Source organism: Rhamphochromis sp. 'chilingali' (assembly GCF_963969265.1).
Source record: "Rhamphochromis sp. 'chilingali' genome assembly, chromosome: 14".
NCBI lineage: Eukaryota > Metazoa > Chordata > Actinopteri > Cichliformes > Cichlidae > Rhamphochromis > Rhamphochromis sp. 'chilingali'.
The window spans coordinates 22,070,472-22,091,682 of NC_137941.1; the positions used below are offsets into that span (position 1 = coordinate 22,070,472).

At 42.8% G+C, this 21,211-nt stretch overlaps 1 protein-coding gene across 6 annotated transcripts in view; it reads left to right on the forward strand.

Annotated features, from left to right (window-relative positions):
- LOC308410544 (phospholipid-transporting ATPase IH-like) overlaps nt 1-20,444 on the forward strand; it is a 32,899-nt gene extending 12,455 nt beyond the window's left edge. For 2 of the 6 annotated variants that reach the window (XM_080903936.1, XM_080903937.1), the window contains 25 exons: nt 841-969; nt 3,557-3,660; nt 3,771-3,821; nt 3,922-3,986; nt 4,096-4,177; nt 4,290-4,440; nt 4,543-4,740; nt 4,834-5,007; nt 5,556-5,722; nt 7,315-7,386; nt 8,218-8,291; nt 8,376-8,479; nt 9,175-9,356; nt 9,812-10,045; nt 10,187-10,364; nt 10,454-10,556; nt 10,838-10,983; nt 11,412-11,471; nt 12,398-12,525; nt 12,620-12,755; nt 13,266-13,289; nt 14,135-14,200; nt 14,330-14,433; nt 14,544-14,709; nt 17,484-20,444. In XM_080903936.1, the coding sequence (XP_080760062.1) occupies nt 841-969; nt 3,557-3,660; nt 3,771-3,821; nt 3,922-3,986; nt 4,096-4,177; nt 4,290-4,440; nt 4,543-4,740; nt 4,834-5,007; nt 5,556-5,722; nt 7,315-7,386; nt 8,218-8,291; nt 8,376-8,479; nt 9,175-9,356; nt 9,812-10,045; nt 10,187-10,364; nt 10,454-10,556; nt 10,838-10,983; nt 11,412-11,471; nt 12,398-12,525; nt 12,620-12,755; nt 13,266-13,289; nt 14,135-14,200; nt 14,330-14,433; nt 14,544-14,709; nt 17,484-17,756 (3,171 nt within the window). In that variant the 3' untranslated portion in view covers nt 17,757-20,444. Of the gene's footprint in view, nt 1-840; nt 970-3,556; nt 3,661-3,770; nt 3,822-3,921; nt 3,987-4,095; nt 4,178-4,289; nt 4,441-4,542; nt 4,741-4,833; nt 5,008-5,555; nt 5,723-7,314; nt 7,387-8,217; nt 8,292-8,375; nt 8,480-9,174; nt 9,357-9,811; nt 10,046-10,186; nt 10,365-10,453; nt 10,557-10,837; nt 10,984-11,411; nt 11,472-12,397; nt 12,526-12,619; nt 12,756-13,265; nt 13,290-14,134; nt 14,201-14,329; nt 14,434-14,543; nt 14,710-15,335; nt 15,451-16,494; nt 16,714-17,483 lie in introns of all 6 variants that reach the window. The other 4 variants (XM_080903939.1, XM_080903940.1, XM_080903941.1 and 1 more) reach the window with 4 other exon arrangements.
- The last annotated feature ends 767 nt before the right edge of the window (nt 20,445-21,211 follow it).

The window sequence follows — 21,211 nt, forward strand, 5'->3', positions numbered from 1 at the left end:
TGAATGGGTGAATGTGGCATGTTGTATAAAGTGCTTTGCCTGCTCAAGTAGAAAATCCCTGTATAAGAACCAGTCCTTTTTCCATTACTGTTTATGTGTTTGGACCGCCACATACACAGCAACCAGCTGATCTGAGTAGGGTAGAACATAAATGAGCAATCGACAACTTGTTGAGACAATAAAATGAGATCATTTTTAAACTGCATTGCGAATTTATTATGGACTCATAAATAACGACACATTCATTCTCGTTTTGAAGCATTGTTTTTTCATAATATGTACTTGGTGCTGGTTACATGTCGTGTCTGCTGCTCTTAAAGTAGAGTTAATGCAGACTATGTGGGAACCTCAGTATATAGTTTGCACAAATCTACCAAGTGAAAGCCCAAATGCACAAATATACTTTTTTTTTTTCTTTTCTTTTTTTTATGTTTCCTGCCTGGCTTTATCTGTCACTGTCTCTTTCCTGTCTTTCTGCCTCTCTCTAGCTGTCTGTGTCTGTCTTCTGGGGATTGTTTTTTCTTTAGTGCTAAGGTTTCTTCCTTCCATAGATCAGAGAGGATTAAAGTGTGAATTGGGAGCAGGAATAATGATGAATACATTAATCATGCAAAATCAGAGAGCGTGTGTCATGTGTATGGTCACCGTGGAGATGGGATTTATCAGAGTTTAAGCTGCTCTGCTCGCATAATCCGTTATGCAATTTCTGATTTTATTTTTTTAATTTTTTTAAAGAGAGATGGTAAAGGATTTCTAACAGGTTTGTCAGTCCCTGTCACTAATTCTGTGTTTATGTATTTATTATTAATGATATCGAAACCACTTTTTGTCCTCTTCCAGGTGGGGGACATCGTTGTGGTGAAGGAAGATGAGACGTTCCCCTGTGACCTCATTCTTCTCTCCTCTAGTCGCTCTGATGGGACCTGCTACGTCACCACCACCAGCTTGGACGGGGAGTCTAGTCACAAGGTGCCACAACTAGTGAAACTGTTTGAATCAGTCTGTTCTCAACTTGTCTTTATAGCCATCCATCCATCTTCATCCGCTTTATCTGGGGCCGGGTCGCGGGGGCAGCAGCTTAAGCAGAGAAGCCCAGACCTCCCTCTTCCCAGCCACCTCCTCCAGTTTATTCGGGGGAACACCAAGGCGTTCCCAGGCCAGCCGAGAGATATAATCTCTCCAGCGTGTCCTGGGTCTGCCCCGGGGCCTCCTCCCGGTGGGACGTGCCCGGAACACCAACCCCAGGAGGCGCCAAGGAGGCGCCCAGGAGGCGCCCAGGAGGCATCCTTGTCAGATGCCCGAACCACCTCAGCTGGCTCCTTTCAATGTGAAGGAGCAGCGGCTCTACTCTGAGCCCCTCCCTGATGGCCGAATTTCTCACCCTATCTCTAAGGGAGAGGCCAGCCACCCTTCGGAGGAAGCTCATTTCTGCTGCTTGTATCCGCAATCACGTTCTTTCAGTCACTACCCACAGCTCGGGGCCATAGGTGAGGGTAGGGACGTAGATCGACCGGTAAATTGAGAGCTTCACTTTTACACTCAGCTCTCTCTTCACCACGACGGACCAGTGCAGCGTCCGCATCACTGCAGCCACCGCACCAATCCGTCTGTCGATCTCCCTTCTCCCATCACTCGCGAACAAGACCCCGAGATACTTGAACTCCTCCACTTGGGGCAGGAGCTCATCCCCGACCCGGAGTGGGCACTCCACCCTTTTCCGGCTGATTGTCTTTATATTTCCTGTCAAAAAAGAAGTTTACATAGGTCCTTAAATTAATCAGAGTTAAGGCCTTCTGAAGCACCAAATCACCACAAATATAAGTCTTTTATGAAATCAAACAATGCCTGTCTGCTCACAAAGAACAACAGTTGTTATGTAACAGTGTAGTACTATCCAATGCTATTATTCTCTCCCTAAACTGTTTTAGTCTCCCTAACAAAAAATGAAAGCATCATTGTTTCCAGGCATACGGAGAAAAGATTATTGTATGTTTAATGAAAAAAAAAATCTCACATCCATGAGTTTGCATTGTCAGGACTATTGATTATTATAATATTGATTAAGAAAAAATGCAGGAAGCTAACGCAACCATGTTCATCATTCTAGTAAATATGTAATCTCAACACTATTCTGCAGTGTTTTACTGTAAATCTATAAACCTTATGGTTTATAATTTGGGAGTTTTTAATTACCTGGAGTATGAAAAGTCTTATGTGTTACAGATTTTAAATTGTGTGAATATTGCCTGTAATTATTACTAGTTATCTGCTGCAGTGCACTATTTAAGCTGCTTGACCCTGCTCACAGTTGCTGGGCTCGTGCAAGCTGCTTTACAACCCTGCTTTTCGGCTGTTTGACTAAAGGTTAATTTATTACATATTTATTACGCTATTTTCCAGCTCCCTGACTCTGCCAGTATTTAAAAGATTCATTTATTTTAAACTGTGCCAATCATTTGGCTCCCTTCTCTTAACTTAGGGGGAGTTAAACTTTTAACTTTCCTCTGACCCCACAAATAGAAGATTTGAACAACAGGTGGGCGGGCCTGCTATGCTCACAGGCAGAGCTGTGTGGCCGAGAGGAACATATTAAGGATATCTTCTCTTTTTGACATCATGAAGATCTAAACGTTTAAAAAAGAAAAGGTTGAAGTGTTTGGAGCAGTCCCAAGTCTGAGGTTTTGGCTCACAGGGATAAAATTATGCCCGTGTTTATTATGAACGCCAGTGTAAACGAAGGAAAAACAGAAATGCCATAATGACCTTTCATTGGATGACACTGCCACTGGAACACAGCAGCGAACATTCAGATGAATGAAGTATGATTGTATTAATGATTTATTGTCATTTCATACATTCTGCAAGTAGCGACCATGTAACGATGAATTTAATTGATTCACGTGCCACTTTAGGGTAAAAATCCAGTTGTCTAATGTACATATTTGTTGCTAATAATAGCAACGAATAATAATAGGACAAATATCTTTTTGGTTGGTCTGAAAAACGGAGCAGTTTAAGAAGGCACCCTTAAGGTTTAACGGGAGTGTGAGGTTTCCATTTATTCTACTTTCTCATGTTTTCTGTCAGTGATTATTCACAAAAGATAATCAGCAGATTTACTCAATAATCAGAACATTAACTGGCTGCAGCCCTGCACTTTTCAGGCAGCATGCACCTACTCATGAATTCATAATGATCGAGGTGACACACTGGCCCACCTGCATAGGTGATCACTGGTGTCACTCACATGATCTTATGCATGGATGATCATATGCATACACAAACACACACACACACGTATTACCCACAGTATAGAACAGACTACTGAACTCATCTTCCTCATACATGCCCTCGGGGCAGCCCTCTGATGTGTTCACCATCCCAGCATGCTGTCCCCTGGTGACCCCAAGAGCGCCCGACTCATCTTGCTGCCTTTTTTTTTTTCCCCCTCAGTCATTTAGTGAACCGGCTGAGGCTCTTCTCATTAGCGACTGTGGGTGACATTTTCCTCTTGCTGTCTTCTTCATCCCCCTCTCCGGCACCTTTTCTGTCTCAGACCTATTATGCTATACCAGATACCATGGCCTTTAGAACAGAGCAGGAGGTGGATTCGCTACATGCCACTATTGAATGTGAACAACCGCAGCCTGACCTCTACAAGTGAGTGGGAAGCATGCTCACTGATGTATCTTTATATGGAAAAACTTTTACAAGATACGTCCTCGTCACTGTGTGGGTCTTGTTTTGACATCGCACTGACTTCTTTACAGATTTGTGGGACGTATCAATATTTACAAGGACAAAGAAGAGCCTGTGGCGAGGTTTGTGTTCACTGTGTGAGTGTGTTTCAAGGGTTTAATGCCAACGGCCTTCAATTGTTTTCTCTGTAATAACACCAGCATCTTAATTGTATTGTTTCAGACCACTTGGAGCTGAGAATTTGCTCCTTAGAGGAGCCACGCTGAAGAACACACAGCATATTTACGGTATTGATGTGGATTCACTTTGCTTAATGACTCCTGAATGTTTTACAACAGTTGAAGAAATGCTGGTATCATTTCTGCATTTGTAACTCACTGTTGTCTGTACCTTCAGCTGTTGCAGTCTACACTGGCATGGAGACCAAGATGGCACTTAATTACCAGTCTAAATCTCAGAAGCGCTCTGCTGTGGAAAAGTATGATGAATCTCCCAGCTCATTTCACTGCATGATTGAAAGTCGTTCTTTGAACTGGTTAATTGAAATGCACCCTTCTTTATGCATACTCTCTCTCCTTCTCCTTCTGCAGGTCGATGAATGCCTTCCTCATAGTGTACTTGTGCATCTTGATCAGTAAAGCGGTGATCAACACTGTTCTGAAGTACGCTTGGCAGTGGTCGCCCGATCGGGATGAGCCCTGGTACAACCACAGGACTGAGCACGAGCGTCAGCGCCATGTGGTCCGTTCATAAGTCCTCTACGTTTTTAAAAGTAACCACTTAAACCAAGCGTCTGGTGTCACTTAAAACTTCATAGCTGTTTGTCTCCCTCCCCCAACTCAGGTGATCCGAGCCTTCACAGACTTCCTGGCCTTCATGGTTTTGTTTAATTACATCATCCCCGTGTCCATGTATGTAACGGTGGAGATGCAGAAATTTCTTGGCTCCTATTTCATCAGCTGGGACGAGGAGATGTTTGACGAGGAGCTGGGAGAAGGCGCTCAGGTGAACACCTCGGACCTGAATGAAGAGCTGGGACAGGTACACGCGCACGCCCAGATGCGGACTGTCGGATGCAATCTAAACTCTGTTGAGGCATGCCTCTACTGTACCCTTCTCCTTTCTCCCTCCTAGGTGGAATATGTGTTTACTGATAAGACGGGCACTCTAACTGAGAACAACATGGAGTTTATCGAATGCTGCGTTGATGGGAACGTCTATATCCCACACGCGATCTGCAACGGCCAAATCCTCAGCGCTGCGTCAAGTATAGACATGATTGATTCCTCACCTGGTGGCTACAGGAGAGTAAGTGTGTTTTGCTAAACAAACAAGGGGAAGCTAACCTCAGTTATAAGGCTGGAGGATTTTGATATATCCTATACCCAATACATATAAATTTTAACACTTTCGTTGTATAGTGTATACTTTGTCTTATATTGGGGGTGGAAAAAAAAGTCCTCTGGTACACGGAAAAGTGATGAGCATTGCACTTATGGTAGTGGCAACAAAGATTAGTTTAGATTTAATAAAAGAAAACTTGTGTAGTCAGCATGAGCAGCAGTAGCTGCCACAGATGACTAGAGCGCGCGAGAGAGAGGACGAAGGGTGCTCACTGCCAAAAAGTGCTGAAAAGATTTCCTGCTTTATTGCTGGGGGAGGGGGGGGGGGGGGTTGTTTTTTTGATATATAGCACAGAAATGTCACGCTATCGACTAAACAGAATCGATTGTGTAAAAAACAAAAAGAGGATTCGTTCTTCACTCTTGTTGTAATTATGCACCTTCTAACTCGGCCTGTTGCCTCCATAAGAAATGATTACGATATGTAGCTGTGCCTTTTGTCTGTCGCTGCAGGAATACGAGGATTTGTTTTTTCGGGCGCTGTGTCTGTGCCACACGGTGCAGGTGAAGGAGGAGGAGACGGTGGATGGCATCAAGAGGGGCATCCACCAGGGCAGGCCCACCTCCTTCTACATCTCTTCCTCACCAGATGAGGTAGCTTTGGTCGAGGGAATGAAAAGGTAAATGCGCTAAAACCACACAAAGTCCCCTAAAATCTTTATAGGTTCAAGTTACATTAAACTTTATTAGTGCGTATTTTATATTTTGGTTGAAAATGTATTTCGGTCAATTACCGTCCAGAACTTTTACTTTTGCCTTCAGGCTGCTCTTCCAACACGGACTCAGCCAGTAAACAGGAATCTGCTGTTTATTTCACAACGGATTAGGGGTTTGGCCGATTCATCAGTTTTATCTAGAAAGGCTTCAGTAAGGGAAACCTGACCTGGAAGTGTCTGTGTGGTAGCCATAACAGGAGCTGGTTCAATTCTCTAAATATTAAGGGAAAGTGCTTCCTTGGTTCCTTTGTTACCTCCTGTAGCAGAGGATACACAGGATAAAATAAGATATTACAGTTTGTTTTATTTTATAGGCTGTTTGTATTATTTAAAATCTCAACCTTTTAATGAATATGTTGCACCAGTATTTTATTTTTATTTAATCTGGCCTGTATGAAACGACATGGTGAGAACACATTGGTGCATTTTGGAATCCATCCTCTGGATTTTGTAGTTTCAGTATGGCAGACAGTTACTAGTCTAATGTAAGTATAATCAGTCTTTGGAAATTCTCCTTCACACCTTTTTAGTCATCTTTTCTTTCATTACTGTGTTTCACTGAAGTAAAGTAAAGGAGATCAATGTTCTTTTTTTTAAATATTTGACCTTCTTTGTACCGCAAGTACCAAAAACTGCAGTTCCACAAATGACCACTTGAGGCTGTCTCCCTGTTAGAGCCCAAATAAACAGTTTAGGTTTTCATGGTGAATTGCCTCCTTCATGATGATTTAATTTGTATTATAATTTAAAGTAATGTGTGACACGTAGGTGCTGATACAGTCTGCTCGCTGTCCCTTCTGTTAAGTTATGACTCTGAGCTCCTCTAGATTATGTTTGTGGCAGCTTTTGGGACATTTTAATAAAATTGTCTGAAAAATATTATAACTGTGATAACTTCCTGTACAGTTGATTGTAGTAACAGCTTGTTTTCAAAGACATATCCTCCTTACCACTTGCAGTGAGTCCACTATGTTGGCAGAGGGAGGGTGCAGGGTCACCCCCTCCAACAAAATGGTCTTGGCTCAATTTTTCCTGAAGTACTATCTGGCAGTGCAAATTGTTGGTCGGTCAAGAACAATTTAAAGCCTTGATGGCACAGAGGATGATGCAGACAGGCTGCTGTGAAGTTTTCAGACTTGTATTATCCTTGATTAACTTGTGCTGTGTTTTACTGTCTGATTACTGTTGAATTACTCAAACTGGACCCCAAGAAGCACCAAGTCCACGCCAACACAGAGAACCTTTTCATTTTTTGTGTGTGTGCTATTTTAATAGTATAGTGTAGGACACGTCAACCATGCACCATCAGGGAATGCTGCTGTCTTATATAGCTTTCACAGATGTGCTCTGTCTTCGGCGTATGTGTGAGCTCAGGTTACGCAGAATGCATCAGAGCACCTTTAGCCTTTCCAAGTGGGGCATAAGCGAGTATTGGTGTACATGGTTGCTTTTTGTTGGGCTTTAATGCATCTTTTTCCTTTCACTCTTGTTGCTAGGCTCGGTTACACATATCTAAGACTGAAGGACAACTACATGGAGATCCTCAACAAAGATGACGAGATTGAAAGGTCGGTGTGCTAAGAGACTGGTGCGGTTACTCCACAGGAGATAAAATGAGATTAATTCACTTGATGGAGTTGTGGTCACACATAAGCCGTCATACAACAGCCCTCAGCTTGTGTCTCATGTTCACCCGAGGTTACAAAAAAACTACAACCACCAAAGAGCAGGCAGAGGGTTGCTTTTTACGGAACTACTCAATCGAATCAAAACGTTCCAGCTGATCAGAAAAAACAGAAGCCGAACGAGTTTCCATTAGAGAGTGGTTTTGTGGCAAGTGTTTAGTGTTTTGATCCGTGGGATGTGTTTGTGTAACCACTTTCCCTCGCTATCACTCTCTGCAGTGGCCTGTCAATAGTGAGCTATTTTAAGGAAGCAGGGGAGCTCAGGAAGGGAGGGTGGTGCAGTGGGCAGCGGTGAAGACTTTAGCGGCAATGTGAAAGCAAAAGGTTTTACAGCTTTCTTGCATTTTGTGCTTTTACCCTTTTTAAGGGATCCAAGACCACTCGAGCCAAAAATAGAATTAATTTAAGCCTCGGCCATCAATCTGCATTGTGGTCTGTTTTACAGCTTGCTAATCAGGAAGTTAAAGGATGTAATGAAACTGTAAGAGGGGATAATGTGAGTTGTTTATCTTACAAATTATTGGAAACTAAATTGAATGGAGGAAAAAAATGCAAAAATGAGTGTGTGCACTTATCAGAACTGTTGAGTGTTGGACAATTTGTAGATAATATGCAGCACTCTGGGGAAAAAAAAAGCCACAAACAAATATCTTTGCAAATAAGAAAATTAACAAAACAATAACTGCGTCTTTGCCAATGCCGTCTCTCCATCAGGTTTGAATTGCTCCATGTGCTGAACTTTGACTCTGTCAGGAGGCGAATGAGCGTTATAGTCAAGTCGAGCTCAGGTAAGATATCGTCTAACACGGGGCTGTTTATCGGATGCAGTTCTTGCAGTTGGCTTTACGGATATTTGTTTTGCGTGCTCCCAGGAGACTACCTGCTGTTCTGTAAGGGTGCTGACTCATCCATTTTTCCACGAGTGGTCTCGGGAAAGGTGGAACAAGTTAAAGCCCGGGTGGAACAAAATGCAGTGGTAAGTGGACAGTTTAACCAGCACTGGTTATATAAGGGGATTGATGATACACTGCATCAGGTCAGTTTTAGATATCATTCAGAAATCTTTCATAGCTTCATGCTATAAACTTAAATTTTAGTGTTACATTTGAACAAGAGGTTTAAAGAAAATTAATATTTCCTTTAAAAACATGAAAAGAGTACCTCTGTGTGGCATTTTTATTTTTTCATCTTTTAGCATACTAGTTTTTTGTGTGTGTGTTTTTTGTTGTTGTTGTTGTTGTTGTTTTTTTACTGCCCTTCTTTGACGCCTTGCACCTTAATGAGTCTTACTTTTAGCTAAAGCAGTCCACTGTTCCAGCCAACAAAAAAATCTCTAAATGGTACCGATCCAGCACTCAAATTATTAGAAGACAAAGTTAGCAACTACTTAGACAGGATAGTTGAGCGTGTAGCAGTTAAAGAGCCATATATTTCCCTCAGGGGGGGTTTTTGGAGCCCAGCTAAAAAGTGAAGATTGCACCTACCTTGAAATGACAGATACAAATGTAACTACAAATAAATGCTAGTGCACTTATAACTCTGCTAGATGTGAATGAAAACACATTTTATTCTAAAGCACGTATGGCTCTAATGTGGATGAGATTGGAACACTTGCGATCAGCATTTGAATTTGTTCATTTTTCTCCATCGCTCACTTCGCTGTAACACCAGGAAGGGCTGCGAACTCTGTGCGTCGCCTATCGAAGGCTCTCACAGTCTGAATACCAGGAGGCGTGTCATCACCTGATGGAAGCCAAACTTGCCCTGCAGGACAGGGAGCAGAGGCTGGCTCAGGCCTATGACATCATCGAGAGAGACTTTGTTCTTCTGGGTGCCACAGCAGTGGAGGACAGGTTGGTCAGAAAGAGGGGAACGGAGAGATTTAAAAACAGTGCAGCAGCGGGGGGGCAGAAGGACAGAAGGGAAGATTAATGAATCATTAAGCCGCCCTTAAAGGATTGTCTTCAGAGCGTTCTCATGACTCATGAGTGCAAGAAGAATATTGTGTCAGAGCTCTGATAGGTGACTTACTATTAATACTGCTGTTTCTTTTCCACTGAGAGAATAAATATGCAAGATGTTTTTACGCTCGGAAATAGCAGACCACAGCATTGACCCCAACTTGATTGATCGCAAGCATGACAGTTTAATTTCCTAACAGATAAGCTGCTGATGGGCAGGGACAGGGGTGGCCATGCATTGATAAGTTATCACCAGTCTGTAATGGATTGATTGAAGCTTTGATGAATGCTTTAGTTCTGCATAGCTGAGTGGAGGCTGCATCACTTATTGACTTATCGATGCGCAGGCTCCAGGAGAAAGCAGCAGACACTATTGAGTCACTGCACAAGGCTGGGATGAAAGTTTGGGTCCTGACCGGGGACAAGATGGAGACGGCGGCGGCTACTTGCTACGCCAGCAAGCTGTTCCGTCGCACCACCCAAATCCTGGAGCTCACCAAGAAACGCACGGAAGAGCAGAGCCTTCACGATGTGTTGTTTGAACTCAACAGGACTGTTCTCAGACAGCGCTCCATCTCTGGGTATATGCTCATGTGGGCAATCTGCGTTATGTGTGCAACTGCCTCTTGGTCAAATCAGTAGATCTTTTAGTCCTTCTGATGTGTACATGGATTTCCCTGTTGATTAGTCTGTGACGCATTGGTTTTTTTTTTTTTTCTCAGCTTGTCCGTAGACTGCCTCGACTTTGGCCTCATTATCGACGGGGCCACTCTTTCTGCAGTATTGAAGCCCAACCAGGAGGGTGCAGGCCACGGCAACTACAGAGAGATCTTTCTAGAGATCTGTCGTAACTGTAGCGCCGTACTCTGCTGTCGCATGGCACCTCTGCAAAAAGCACAGGTAAAGGAAGTATGCGTGAAGTAAATATGCCACCTCCAAAGTGGCACATTCACAGTGGTACTGATTGGAATGGGATGGGCTTTTCGCAGATTGTGAAGCTGATTAAAGCCTCCAAGGAGCACCCCATAACCCTCGCTATTGGCGATGGAGCCAACGATGTCAGCATGATCTTGGAAGCACATGTGGGAATTGGTGAGTGCATTTAAGCACCATAATTATCAGCTAATTTGCTAAATCATCCATTTAATATTTAACCCAATGCTGATCATGATATTTGATAGCAGAGCTTTAGGTTAACCTAAAGTAAACCTTTGTTTTTGACAATAATCTATCAATTTAGGTGATCACATGTGGCATAATTGTAGTAATTGCAGGATATTTGCAAGTAAAATGCTAAAGGCAGTAACTGCAGCAATAAACATGCGATTAGACTCGTGATCAGGCTGCATTCAACCCTCTTTTCATTTCTTTAGGCATCATGGGTAAAGAAGGTAGACAAGCAGCAAGAAATAGTGACTACGCCATCCCGAAGTTCAAACACCTGAAGAAGATGCTTCTGGTCCATGGCCATTACTACTACATCCGAATTGCTGAGCTCGTTCAGTACTTCTTCTACAAGGTACTAGACGGGCGCCTCATGCGCTCAAGTGGCTCATACGTTTTAATCACTTTATCGTAATTCCCAGTGAAACACAGCCACAATGAACCAGATTTTGCAGCTACTCTGACAGATTACTGGATTCATGAATCCGTGGTGCAACCTATTCCCGGATTCATGCCCATGATGATCAGTGTGGGCGGCTTCCACAGCAAACAGTGCCCTGCCAACTGATTCATTTTTTTTCCCTTTTTGGCAGGCCAGCTGCTTACGGCCCACTCAGTGAGCTTATATCACACAATTTCTGCATAAACAGAAATGTGTAGATAGTAGCATTTTTAGAGTCTTTAATTTTTTTCATTCGTACTTGTCACAAGCTTATCACTTTCTTTGCTTGTTGTGTTGTTTTTTTTCTTCTCCCCCCCCCCCCCCCCCTTAAATCTTTCCAGAATGTATGCTTCATCTTCCCTCAGTTCCTCTATCAATTCTTCTGTGGATTCTCCCAGCAGGTAAGTACTTTATACGGTGTCAGAGTTATCATTGAGAAGCACGCAGTCATATTTGCATTGGTCACATATTCTCACAGGAGCTTCAAATGGTAACTATTTCTGTATCTATCACTGATGATGAGAGAGGTTTTGCTCAAGCCGTGTGCTGGCATGTCATCCTTCTTCCCTCACTTGTATCTCTTCTTTGATTCTTAACTCCTCCCACTGATGTAGGAGAGAGGGGCAAGAGAGGAGACATGACCTAATCCTTATCCAAAAGGTTCTCTTGAGGTGTCTTGAAGTGAATTTAAGTGATTATAAGAACTTCAGCAATGCTGGACAAGGAATAATTTATAGATGGAGGGGAGAGGAAGTGATAGTTCACAAGTTATTATAATGAAAAGCACCCATAGACGCCACATTTTCTCTCAGTGCTGTGTTCTCTCCAGCTCTGGGGATCTATCAACCATAGTAACAGAAAACAACATTACATGCACAACAGTATTTATATGGCAGATGAAGTCACTAATCGTCTGGCAAACTTAGCGAAGCATATAGCAGTTGAGACCACTTTAAAACCGATAGAATAAATTAGACATACACTCACAGGCCAGTTCATTAGGTACACATGTTTAACAGCTTGTTAATGCAGTTAACATGGCAGCAGCCCAGTTCGTTGAGGCATGTAGGCGTATTCAAGATGACTTGTAAGAACTCAAACTGAGCATCAGAGTGAGGAGGGAAGGGGTTGTTTCATGTCGCTTCATCAAAAGCCATCACACATTAGCCATTGTGCTTGTTTTGTTGGTGTAAAAGTTGTTTGTGCACCTAAAGTGTTTCAACGGACACCGTTAAGAGAACCACAGTAACGTTCCTAGCTCTAATAAGTCAAATATGTCAGTATGTAAATGGTTTCAGATCACTGATGCCGTCTGTTTCCTCTGCAGCCTCTGTACGACACGGCGTATTTGACGCTTTACAACATCAGCTTCACCTCCCTCCCCATTCTGCTGTACAGCCTGGTTGAGCAGCACGTCAGCATGGACACATTGAAGAGAGAGCCCTCCTTGTACAGGTGAGCTCAGAAGAAATCCGATCCCCAAATATTCTCTTTGTGCATGTAATAGCTGTTGTTCCTAATGTACGTTGTCACTCTGTGTTTTTCTCAGGGACATTGCGAAGAACTCCCTCCTCCGCTGGCCTGTCTTTCTCTACTGGACATGCCTGGGTGTGTTTGATGCTGTTGTCTTCTTCTTCGGTGCCTACTTCCTGTTTGACAACACCACCTTCACCAGCAACGGCCAGGTAAGCCTCTGTCTCCCTGTCGGCAAAAGGCGGTGATAACGGCCAGTACGCGAACAGAGCGGAAACTGAAGACTTAAGGGGTGTTTGTGGTGTTTGAGGCATCTTTTAGGGGATTAGAGGGAATAAATGGATGTAAAGTAAGTGCTCTCATTATAAACGCTCACTCGATGGGGTCTCGTTAAAGAGGAGCTTAGGTGTAGCGGTTTGACTTTGCGGTCCTGGCATTGTGGATCTGTAGTAGTAACGTGTCTGTCCTGGGTCCCCATAGGTCAGCTACATTGGATCTCCATTCATATTGACAATAGCATCTTTCTCTGTATTGTTAATTTGTATCATGTCAACTGTTTTTGATCGGTCCTGTTTTTTAAGTTGAGACATCCTGAAATTCATTTTGCCCTTTGTCCTGATTCTTTTCTCTTTTCTCCCCTCCCCCTCCTTCTCCCTGCTTCCTCTCTCTTTATTTTGCTCCTCTTTCTTCTTCTTCTTCTTCTTCTCCCTCTCCTCCTTCAGCTTATGACCACCAACACACAGATGGTAAGCCTGTCTCCCTCCCTGTCAGCTCTCTCTGTCTCTCATACCCTTTTTCGTTCCTGTCGTATTGTTTACGCCTTCAGTTTGACCGTCTCATACCGCTCCATCCTTTCTCACGTCACCGCCATCCATGCACTTCCGTTTGAATGTGTAGTTTTCTAGCGCTCCATTATTCCCCTAATCTATGTAAAGCCCTGAATCCTTGCACAGTATCCTGATCTTAACTGACATGGTAGAAATCTTAGATGCTTCCTCACATTATCCTTGTGTTTCCTTCTGGTAGTAAACAAATGAATACTAGTATCGCTGTGGTTCGAGATCCAACATCTGTTTGTTTTGTTTGTTTTCTGTCGACCTTGTTTGTGCATTTGTGTGTATTTGTACGTCCATGTAATTTCACTGATGTGGGAAGTTTATAAAGGGGGGGGGGGGGGACCGTACTATTTCTGCAGTTTATAAAGGAAAGAAGTAATGGACACTGGTATCAACAGACAGCTGGTTTCTTTGCCTTGATCTTCCTATCCTGTCACGATCCTCCCTCTTTCATCTTCTCATCCCATCTGTTCACCCCCGATGTCTCCTTAAACCTTTCTAGGATTTCATCAGGTAGAAATATTTGCACACTGAGATATGAAGTGAAAAAGCCTCCAGTTCAGTGCCCACAATATCCCTTTCTCTCACCTTTTATCACAGCAGATATGATGTAAGAGTGTCTGTTCCCTCCTCGGTTTACTTGCTGGAGGGGCGGGCGGGTATCGTAGGGTGTTAAGTAATCCGTGGATGCAGGGAGAACAGCTTGTGCGATTGATGTTGCCTCTAACTCTCTTCTTCCTCTCTTATCCCTGCAGATGTTTGGGAACTGGACGTTTGGGACTCTCATCTTTACTGTTCTGGTGTTCACTGTAACACTAAAGGTGTGTTTGGAAATCCACTGAGGGGAAAATATTTAAGTAAAGCTAATATCAACTACCTTTACATAAATGATATCTTAGTTTGTACCCAGCTAGCTCCTTTTCACTATGTCTATGTTCTGTTTGTTTCAGCTTGCCTTGGACACGCACCACTGGACCTGGATTAATCACTTTGTCATTTGGGGGTCGCTACTTTTCTATGTTATCTTCTCTCTTCTCTGGGGTGGGATCATTTGGTAAGATGTGCTATGATTTTACTTGAATCAGTAAAGTTTATGCTGATCAGTGTATTTCAGGAAAGTCATTGATTTTTTTTTTTCTTTCTGCCTTTTATTTCGCTGCTCAGGCCCTTCCTGAACTACCAGAGGATGTACTACGTGTTCATGCAGATGCTGTCCAGCGGTCCGGCCTGGCTCAGCATCATCCTCCTCATTACAGTCAGCTTGCTGCCAGATGTCATCAAGAAGGTCCTCTGCAGGGCCATGTGTCCCACAGCCACTGAACGCGCACAGGTACAATGTTGGCACCACCTCCACATGAAGCTGGAGGTTTGAATTGTCTCGTGTCTGAAATTAGGCTGTAGATATTTTTTCACTGTAGTGATTTCTGATAGTGTTCACTAAATGCTAACCAGTGACTAATTAACGCTTTCCCCCTTTTCACTACTCAAAATCTGAGCTCATACTACACATCTCAGTACCCTAGTGGTGTGCCATAAATCTGTTGACTGTATTATGAAAGGAGGCCATTCAGATCCTTAGTTTATTTGAATATCAGCTGGATTTACTGACTTCCCGTTCCCTGTGGCTTAGCCTTACGTTGCCGTGAAACAAGCTTCACCGTGAGTGGAAAAGCGAGTGAAAGGTCTGACAGATTTCTTCCTCTTGTGCTTTTTTCCCCCTCCTCTTCTCTTCTTTCTCACTGCACCCTAATGGATCACCGTAATCAAAATCCACACCACCTCTCATTGAGCCTTTCTCTCCTTTCCTTTCTTTTTGCCTTGTTATGCCTTATCTTCACTACTTCCATCCTCCTCTTTATTCTTTTTTTCTTCCTCCCTCCTCATTAATGTCTCCTCTCTCGCCCTCCTTTGTTTTGTCCCCCCACTCACTCACGCGCTCTTTCATGGTAACTACAGTCCACCCGCCCGTGCCTTACTGTGGAACCGTCCACCATCTTCATGCTTTCACAGTCCTCCAGCAGAATGAGTTTCTGATTGGGCCAGAGAGACGAGAGAGGAGCGGGAAGAGGAGGTGACCCTCTCTTTTAAGCCCTCATCTCTGTTTGCATGGTGGCATGCCCCTGTATAAACCACAAAGCACCATCTCTACTAATGTGAAACTAACTACTAGCTGCTAATGACGACACAGCACCCGGTTTGTAAGGTTGCATTTGTAGTATCCTTTTGCTGCCATTTTCATTACATATTTCATTGCGTTTAGTTTCCCTTGGTATGTTTGACATGTATTTTGTTGTCACTGTTCCAGCCAGTCTCATCTATATGTTGTTAAAATGATGATGTGTCGTTGTTGGTAGGACTTTTGTCATATTAGGTTTTACCTGAAACAGTTGAATTTTACAGAAATTTGCACACTGTTTCCTCTAGAAAATACCAGTTTAGCTTTCCTTATTTATTTGTAGCTGGTTTATTAGTCAAAAAGTGAATCAATTATTAGCTGTTCGGTTTAAAAATTCAAAACGACCTTTGGTTCTAGCTGCTCCAGTATGAGTAACTTTCATGTCACTTTAAGCAAGTATTCTTGGGTTTTTTTTAATTGTTTTTGATCCATTTTTAGATGTTTGTTGCCTTGGCCAACAATTCTAAAATTGAATTTAATGACAAATAGTGTAGCAGTTTATACATTTGCCTAACAAGCTAAAAATCCCCAGGTCAATCCCAGGAGGAGACACAAATCCGTTTGGGGGGGGGTCTGGAAGGGCATGCAGTGTAAAAATCTGCATATCAAATATGCAAAGCCATCCACTGTGGTTCACCCCTTGTGAATAAGGGAGCAGCCAAGAGTAGCTGTATATTTAATGACAAATAGTCCTGGAGTTTTTCAAACATCACCAAACCATAGCAGCCTTACATGATAGCACAAATCTGATTTATGGAAAATATTTGCAATCCCAGACCACGTCTGGGAATTGGACAGCTGTTAAAGGGACCGTTCACCCCAAAATTAAATATCCATATTTCTTTTAAATCAGCTTAAAGTATTGAAGCATTACTAGACAAAAGACGAAAGGTTGAGCAGATTCCTTCATCAACCCCTGTCCTTTAACATCATCCACAGAGGGTAAGTTCTGTGCAGGTTCTGGAGGACAGCGTAGCTCCTGGCTCTGCTGGTGGAGGTGGAGGCCGTGAAAGGGACCCACTCCACCCTGAGAGGACCTGTGAAGGAGACAGTGGAAAAAAAGCTGCTAGAAGCTCTGACTCCTTGGTACCACATAGTCACAGCACCCTACTCAGCAAACCCTAGAGTACCCACAACAAGGGGGCTAGGGTCACCATGGTAACGGCACACAAAGGGCGTGGATAGTGGGGTGTTGGGCTCTTAATGCTGATGCCATGATGCTTCCTGCTGCTTTGCACTGCATGCGGCATGCAATTGTGCTGTGGCTCAGAGTGACGGGGGTGCAGTGCTGCTTCATGAAGAATTTCCTTCTGCCAAAGCTACTTTCAGGAATCACAATCCCCAATTAAGTCAGCAGCGCTAGTTTCACCCAGAGAGGCTACAGGTTTAATACAGATTTGATAAGTGCAGTCTGTAACTAAGGCTATATTTTATTAGGAAAGGCCCCAAGTAGGTTACTTCCAGCACTCATGTTTACAAATTAAACTCAGGGGTGACATTTAGTTTGTCTCTGGCAATTTGGCAAACCAGGTTGTGCATCAGTGTCTGTAATAAGTGTACACTGGCGCCATCTGGTGCTGAAACATAGAATTGCAAGTGAGTTTTGTCTTCATTACACAAGCATGCTTAATCGAACATGATTGCTAATCATGATGGGTTGTTTTCAGAAGGTTTATTGTTATTGAGTATGTTCTTTTCAGCATTTAAAGTAGAGTCAAGGTTACTTTTCACATTTAAAAAATAAATAAATAAATATGCAGACCACCAAATAACTATGTTAAACCTTCTGAAAATAATTCTGCCTTTCGTGTGCATGTGTCAGATTTTCTCGCAAATTCTATAATTTCACCTGCATGTTTCTTTTCCTCCAGTTTCCTCTTCTATCGCTTGAAATGTCTTATGACGGTGGATTCTCTGTTTTTGTGCAGGATCATCAGAAGCTGTTGCCGGGTAGCGTGGCGGCCGTGACTCCACTGTCCTTCTGTCGATCCTGCAAAGGCACGAGCGCGGACTCCTCTCACCTCCACCTTGGCACCGCAGAGTCACTGTCGCTCTGCAGGTCTGACCCTCTACCCCAGAAACTCCTGGCCCATTTGGCAGAGAGCCGAGGGACAGAATTGTGTCCTCTCAGCCCTTACATGCTCCGTCTCTCTGGGGCAGGGTTCGCCTACTACGCTCCTGGGCCGGAAACCTCAGTGTGAACACAGATGCAGACTCTGAAGCTTCTGCATCTCAGAGATCCGTGAATTACACAACGCAGACATGTTCAAACACATCTGAAGCATGGACACTCCATGCTAAGTTCACCATGTGCATTTTTGGGCTACACCTGAGTGAAAAACCCTTTAGATAGTATTGCCCTTACTCCTAATTCACATACTTGTCTCATTTTTTTTTCTTTTTTTTTTTTGGTTTGATTCAGCAAATTCCCTGCTCAGACTCTTACTTGAAAAAGTTTATGAGCAAAAGGAGAACCATGTGCGAAAATGCTTCTCGCACTGTGGAGCTGTGCCGTTTGAACTGTTGAACCTTTTTGTATTTCCTCGTCTCATTTTCAGTCTGACACTCTTGCCTGGTCCTCCACTTTTGCGTCCCCTTTTTTCGCTTCTTTGTAAATGTTTGTCGGAAACATTTATGTACATTTTGTGGTCTGGCCAAGTAAGGGGGATAGCCTTCAAGCTCAGCCCTTTAGGTGTGCGTGCGTGTGCATGAGCGTGAGTACGCATGAATTTTGCCTGTTTATTGTATGTTTGTATGTGACACACCTTTGCCTTACAGGTAACAACACAGCAGCAGGCTAGGAGCCAAAGGAGAAAGGTGTTTAGATTTAGAAAAACTGGAAAAAAAGAAGCATAAGTGATGTTTTTACAAAGCCTTACACACAACCATCAGCTGAAGGAGAGAGGCGGGGGAAATCTGAAGAGGGATGTGCAGTATTTTAGCCACCCTGCCTTAATTCATAGATGCCCTTTTTTTCCCTTTTAAACTGATTATATGTGGTCACTTTAAACACATTTGTGAGAGTACAAGGAGGTTCAAAGAGCATAGATATAAATATATACAGTACAATGAGTCTATTATTCCTCCTACTTTCTTTTACCCTCACAATTGTGTCGAGCTTTGTTTCCCTTATCTGTCAGCGTAGCATGTCAGATCTCTCTCTGCATGCTGATTTATTCTTCTCTCAGTTGTTCCACATCCCTCTTTGTCCCAGACATCATTCATCACCAAACCTTTCATGGCACTTGTGTTTTTTTTTTTCCTTTTCCCTGAACAGTTAGCAAAACTGCACCCTCTCCTGCCACCACGTGGTTGTGCAGGGTAACAGCAGCAGCCTGGGACTTGTTTGCGTGTTTGTTTGTGGATGTCCTAAATGACTTGCTACTCCTCCCTGTTGCATTGTGCTCGTGTGTTTGCTGCTGTGCTCCGTGTTATGCAAAAGTTAACGTAAGAATGCTAATGTTGTCACGTTATAAGGGGCTGTCTCTGTGTCACATAATTCCATGAGGCTTTTTTTTTTTTTTTTTTTTTTTGTACTGTTCGAAAATTATTGATGTCAGTCACTATTGATGTGTGGATGTAAATTTAAAAAAAACAATATTGATCTATATTGTGGTGAGAAGGGGTGTTGGATAGATTTCATTTCTTGTAAGAAGGTGGGAGACTTGAATCGGCGATGTCACAATCAAATCAATGAGAATGTTGAAGTGATTTGTCCATCACGTCCTCCAGCTGAAGATTGTAGCTCATTTTCGGTGAACCTCTTTTTCTGCATTTCTAAAAATCTGAATTTTGTTGGGTTACATAGCAAGTTACTGACTCTGGAAGTCATGAATGTGAGATTTTCTTCTTCTTTTTTTTTTTTTTTATACATTTATACAGTTTCATACACATCACCATTTGCCAATATGTATAAAATCATTAATCTGGACTCTTCCTTTCAGTTTTCACTCCACAAGCCTCCACAGGTGTGGAGGGGCTCAACATCCCGACCTCAGCGATAAAAGGAACGTACTTGGTGCTTGTAACACAGTGTCCCACCTCACTGTGCCGTTGCCATACCGTATCGAGACATAGTCTAAATGTCATATTCTACAATAATAATGTAACTTTTGTGATATGACGGGGAAGCATTTGTTGTAATTCAGACATGTTTAGTAGCAAATTCCTCCACATTTCAAATTTTCACCACTTAGTCAATTTTTGTGTTGTCCATTGTGTATATTTTTTTTTGCTACTTTTGTATCTCAGAGAGAAGACTATATTTTAACTCTATGCTAGAGTATGTGGTCGAGTTTGTAACCAAAACGAGAGGAAAAAACTAAGATTCATTAGATTTACCAATAGTTATACACAGTGCACTTTGTTTTACAACAGATCTGTTTGACCATTCAAAACCAGGTCTTGTCTTGTCAGCTGGGGTTTATGGTTCACTCTTCCTCACAAGTTATTTTTCTAACAAGATTGTATTGGGTGAGAAGGGGAGGGGAAAAAAAAGAAGTGACCAAATAACTTGACTAGGAATGAACTGTCTGTATGTGTCAGCTCTGTCGCAATGGATTTATCACACCAGCCTTCTACTGCTGATCAGAATGTCAAACTGCTTTTTTCTATGTCCATCAGCACAACAGCAGGTGCTCATCTTGTCACTCCTGAGCTTGGCAAAGGTCTGATATGTCGACTTCTGTGCTCTGAGCAGCACACTTCATATCATACCTTTTTAGTACGGCACTGTTTGTATTACTAAACAGGTTTTGAGAAATTACTTTTTTTCCGTTTTGGATAAAAGATTTTAAAAGTTCACCTGTTGACTTTTTGCCAGCCTGTCTGTAGCAAATGAGGGCAAAGCACTGTATTGTCATTCTGCTTGTAATAAAGAGTGAAAACACTTGTCCTGCCATGGTTTGTGTTATAAACTATATCGCCAAAAGTATTTGCTCATCTGCCATCACACGTAGATGCAACTGAGTAACATTTCATTCTTGATCGATAGGATTGAACATGTCGGCCCAACCTTTGTAGCTACAACAGCGTCAACTCATCTGGGAAGGCTTTCTGCAAGAGCCGAGCCCGACTCCTGAAAAACAGCCCTGTAGCATAATTCCCCCTCCACCTAACTTTTGGGGGGGAGGAGTTGTCCCAACTTACACTTGGTACAATGCAGTCACACAAGCACTGTTCTGGGAATTGCCGGACAGAGAAGTGTGATTCATCACTCCAAAGGACATGTTTCCGCTCCTCTAGAGTCCAGTAGTGGTGTGCTTTACACCACTGCATTCAGTGCGTTGCACTTGCTGATGTAATGCTTGGATGGCAGCTGCTTTGTAGAGGAAGCAAAAGTACAGAAATTTTATGAAAGTTAAAGTATTGATTCAACTTCATTACTCAAGTAAAAGTGAAAAAGTACGGGCTCTGAAACGTACTCAAAGTAGCTCTTTTGAAGATGTTTCTACCAGCTATTTCTGTGGAAAGCTAGTTGAACCTTATGTTATATTCATGTAATTAAAATCACATTAACATAGTGTGGGAATACAAATGGGAATGCAAACTTTATTTCAGTCTAATGAGTCCTTATGAATCTACACTGCTTGAATCAGTTATGGAAAAAAGGGGAGTGTTAAAGTGAAACTTGGCAGGTGGGGGAACCCTAAAATTG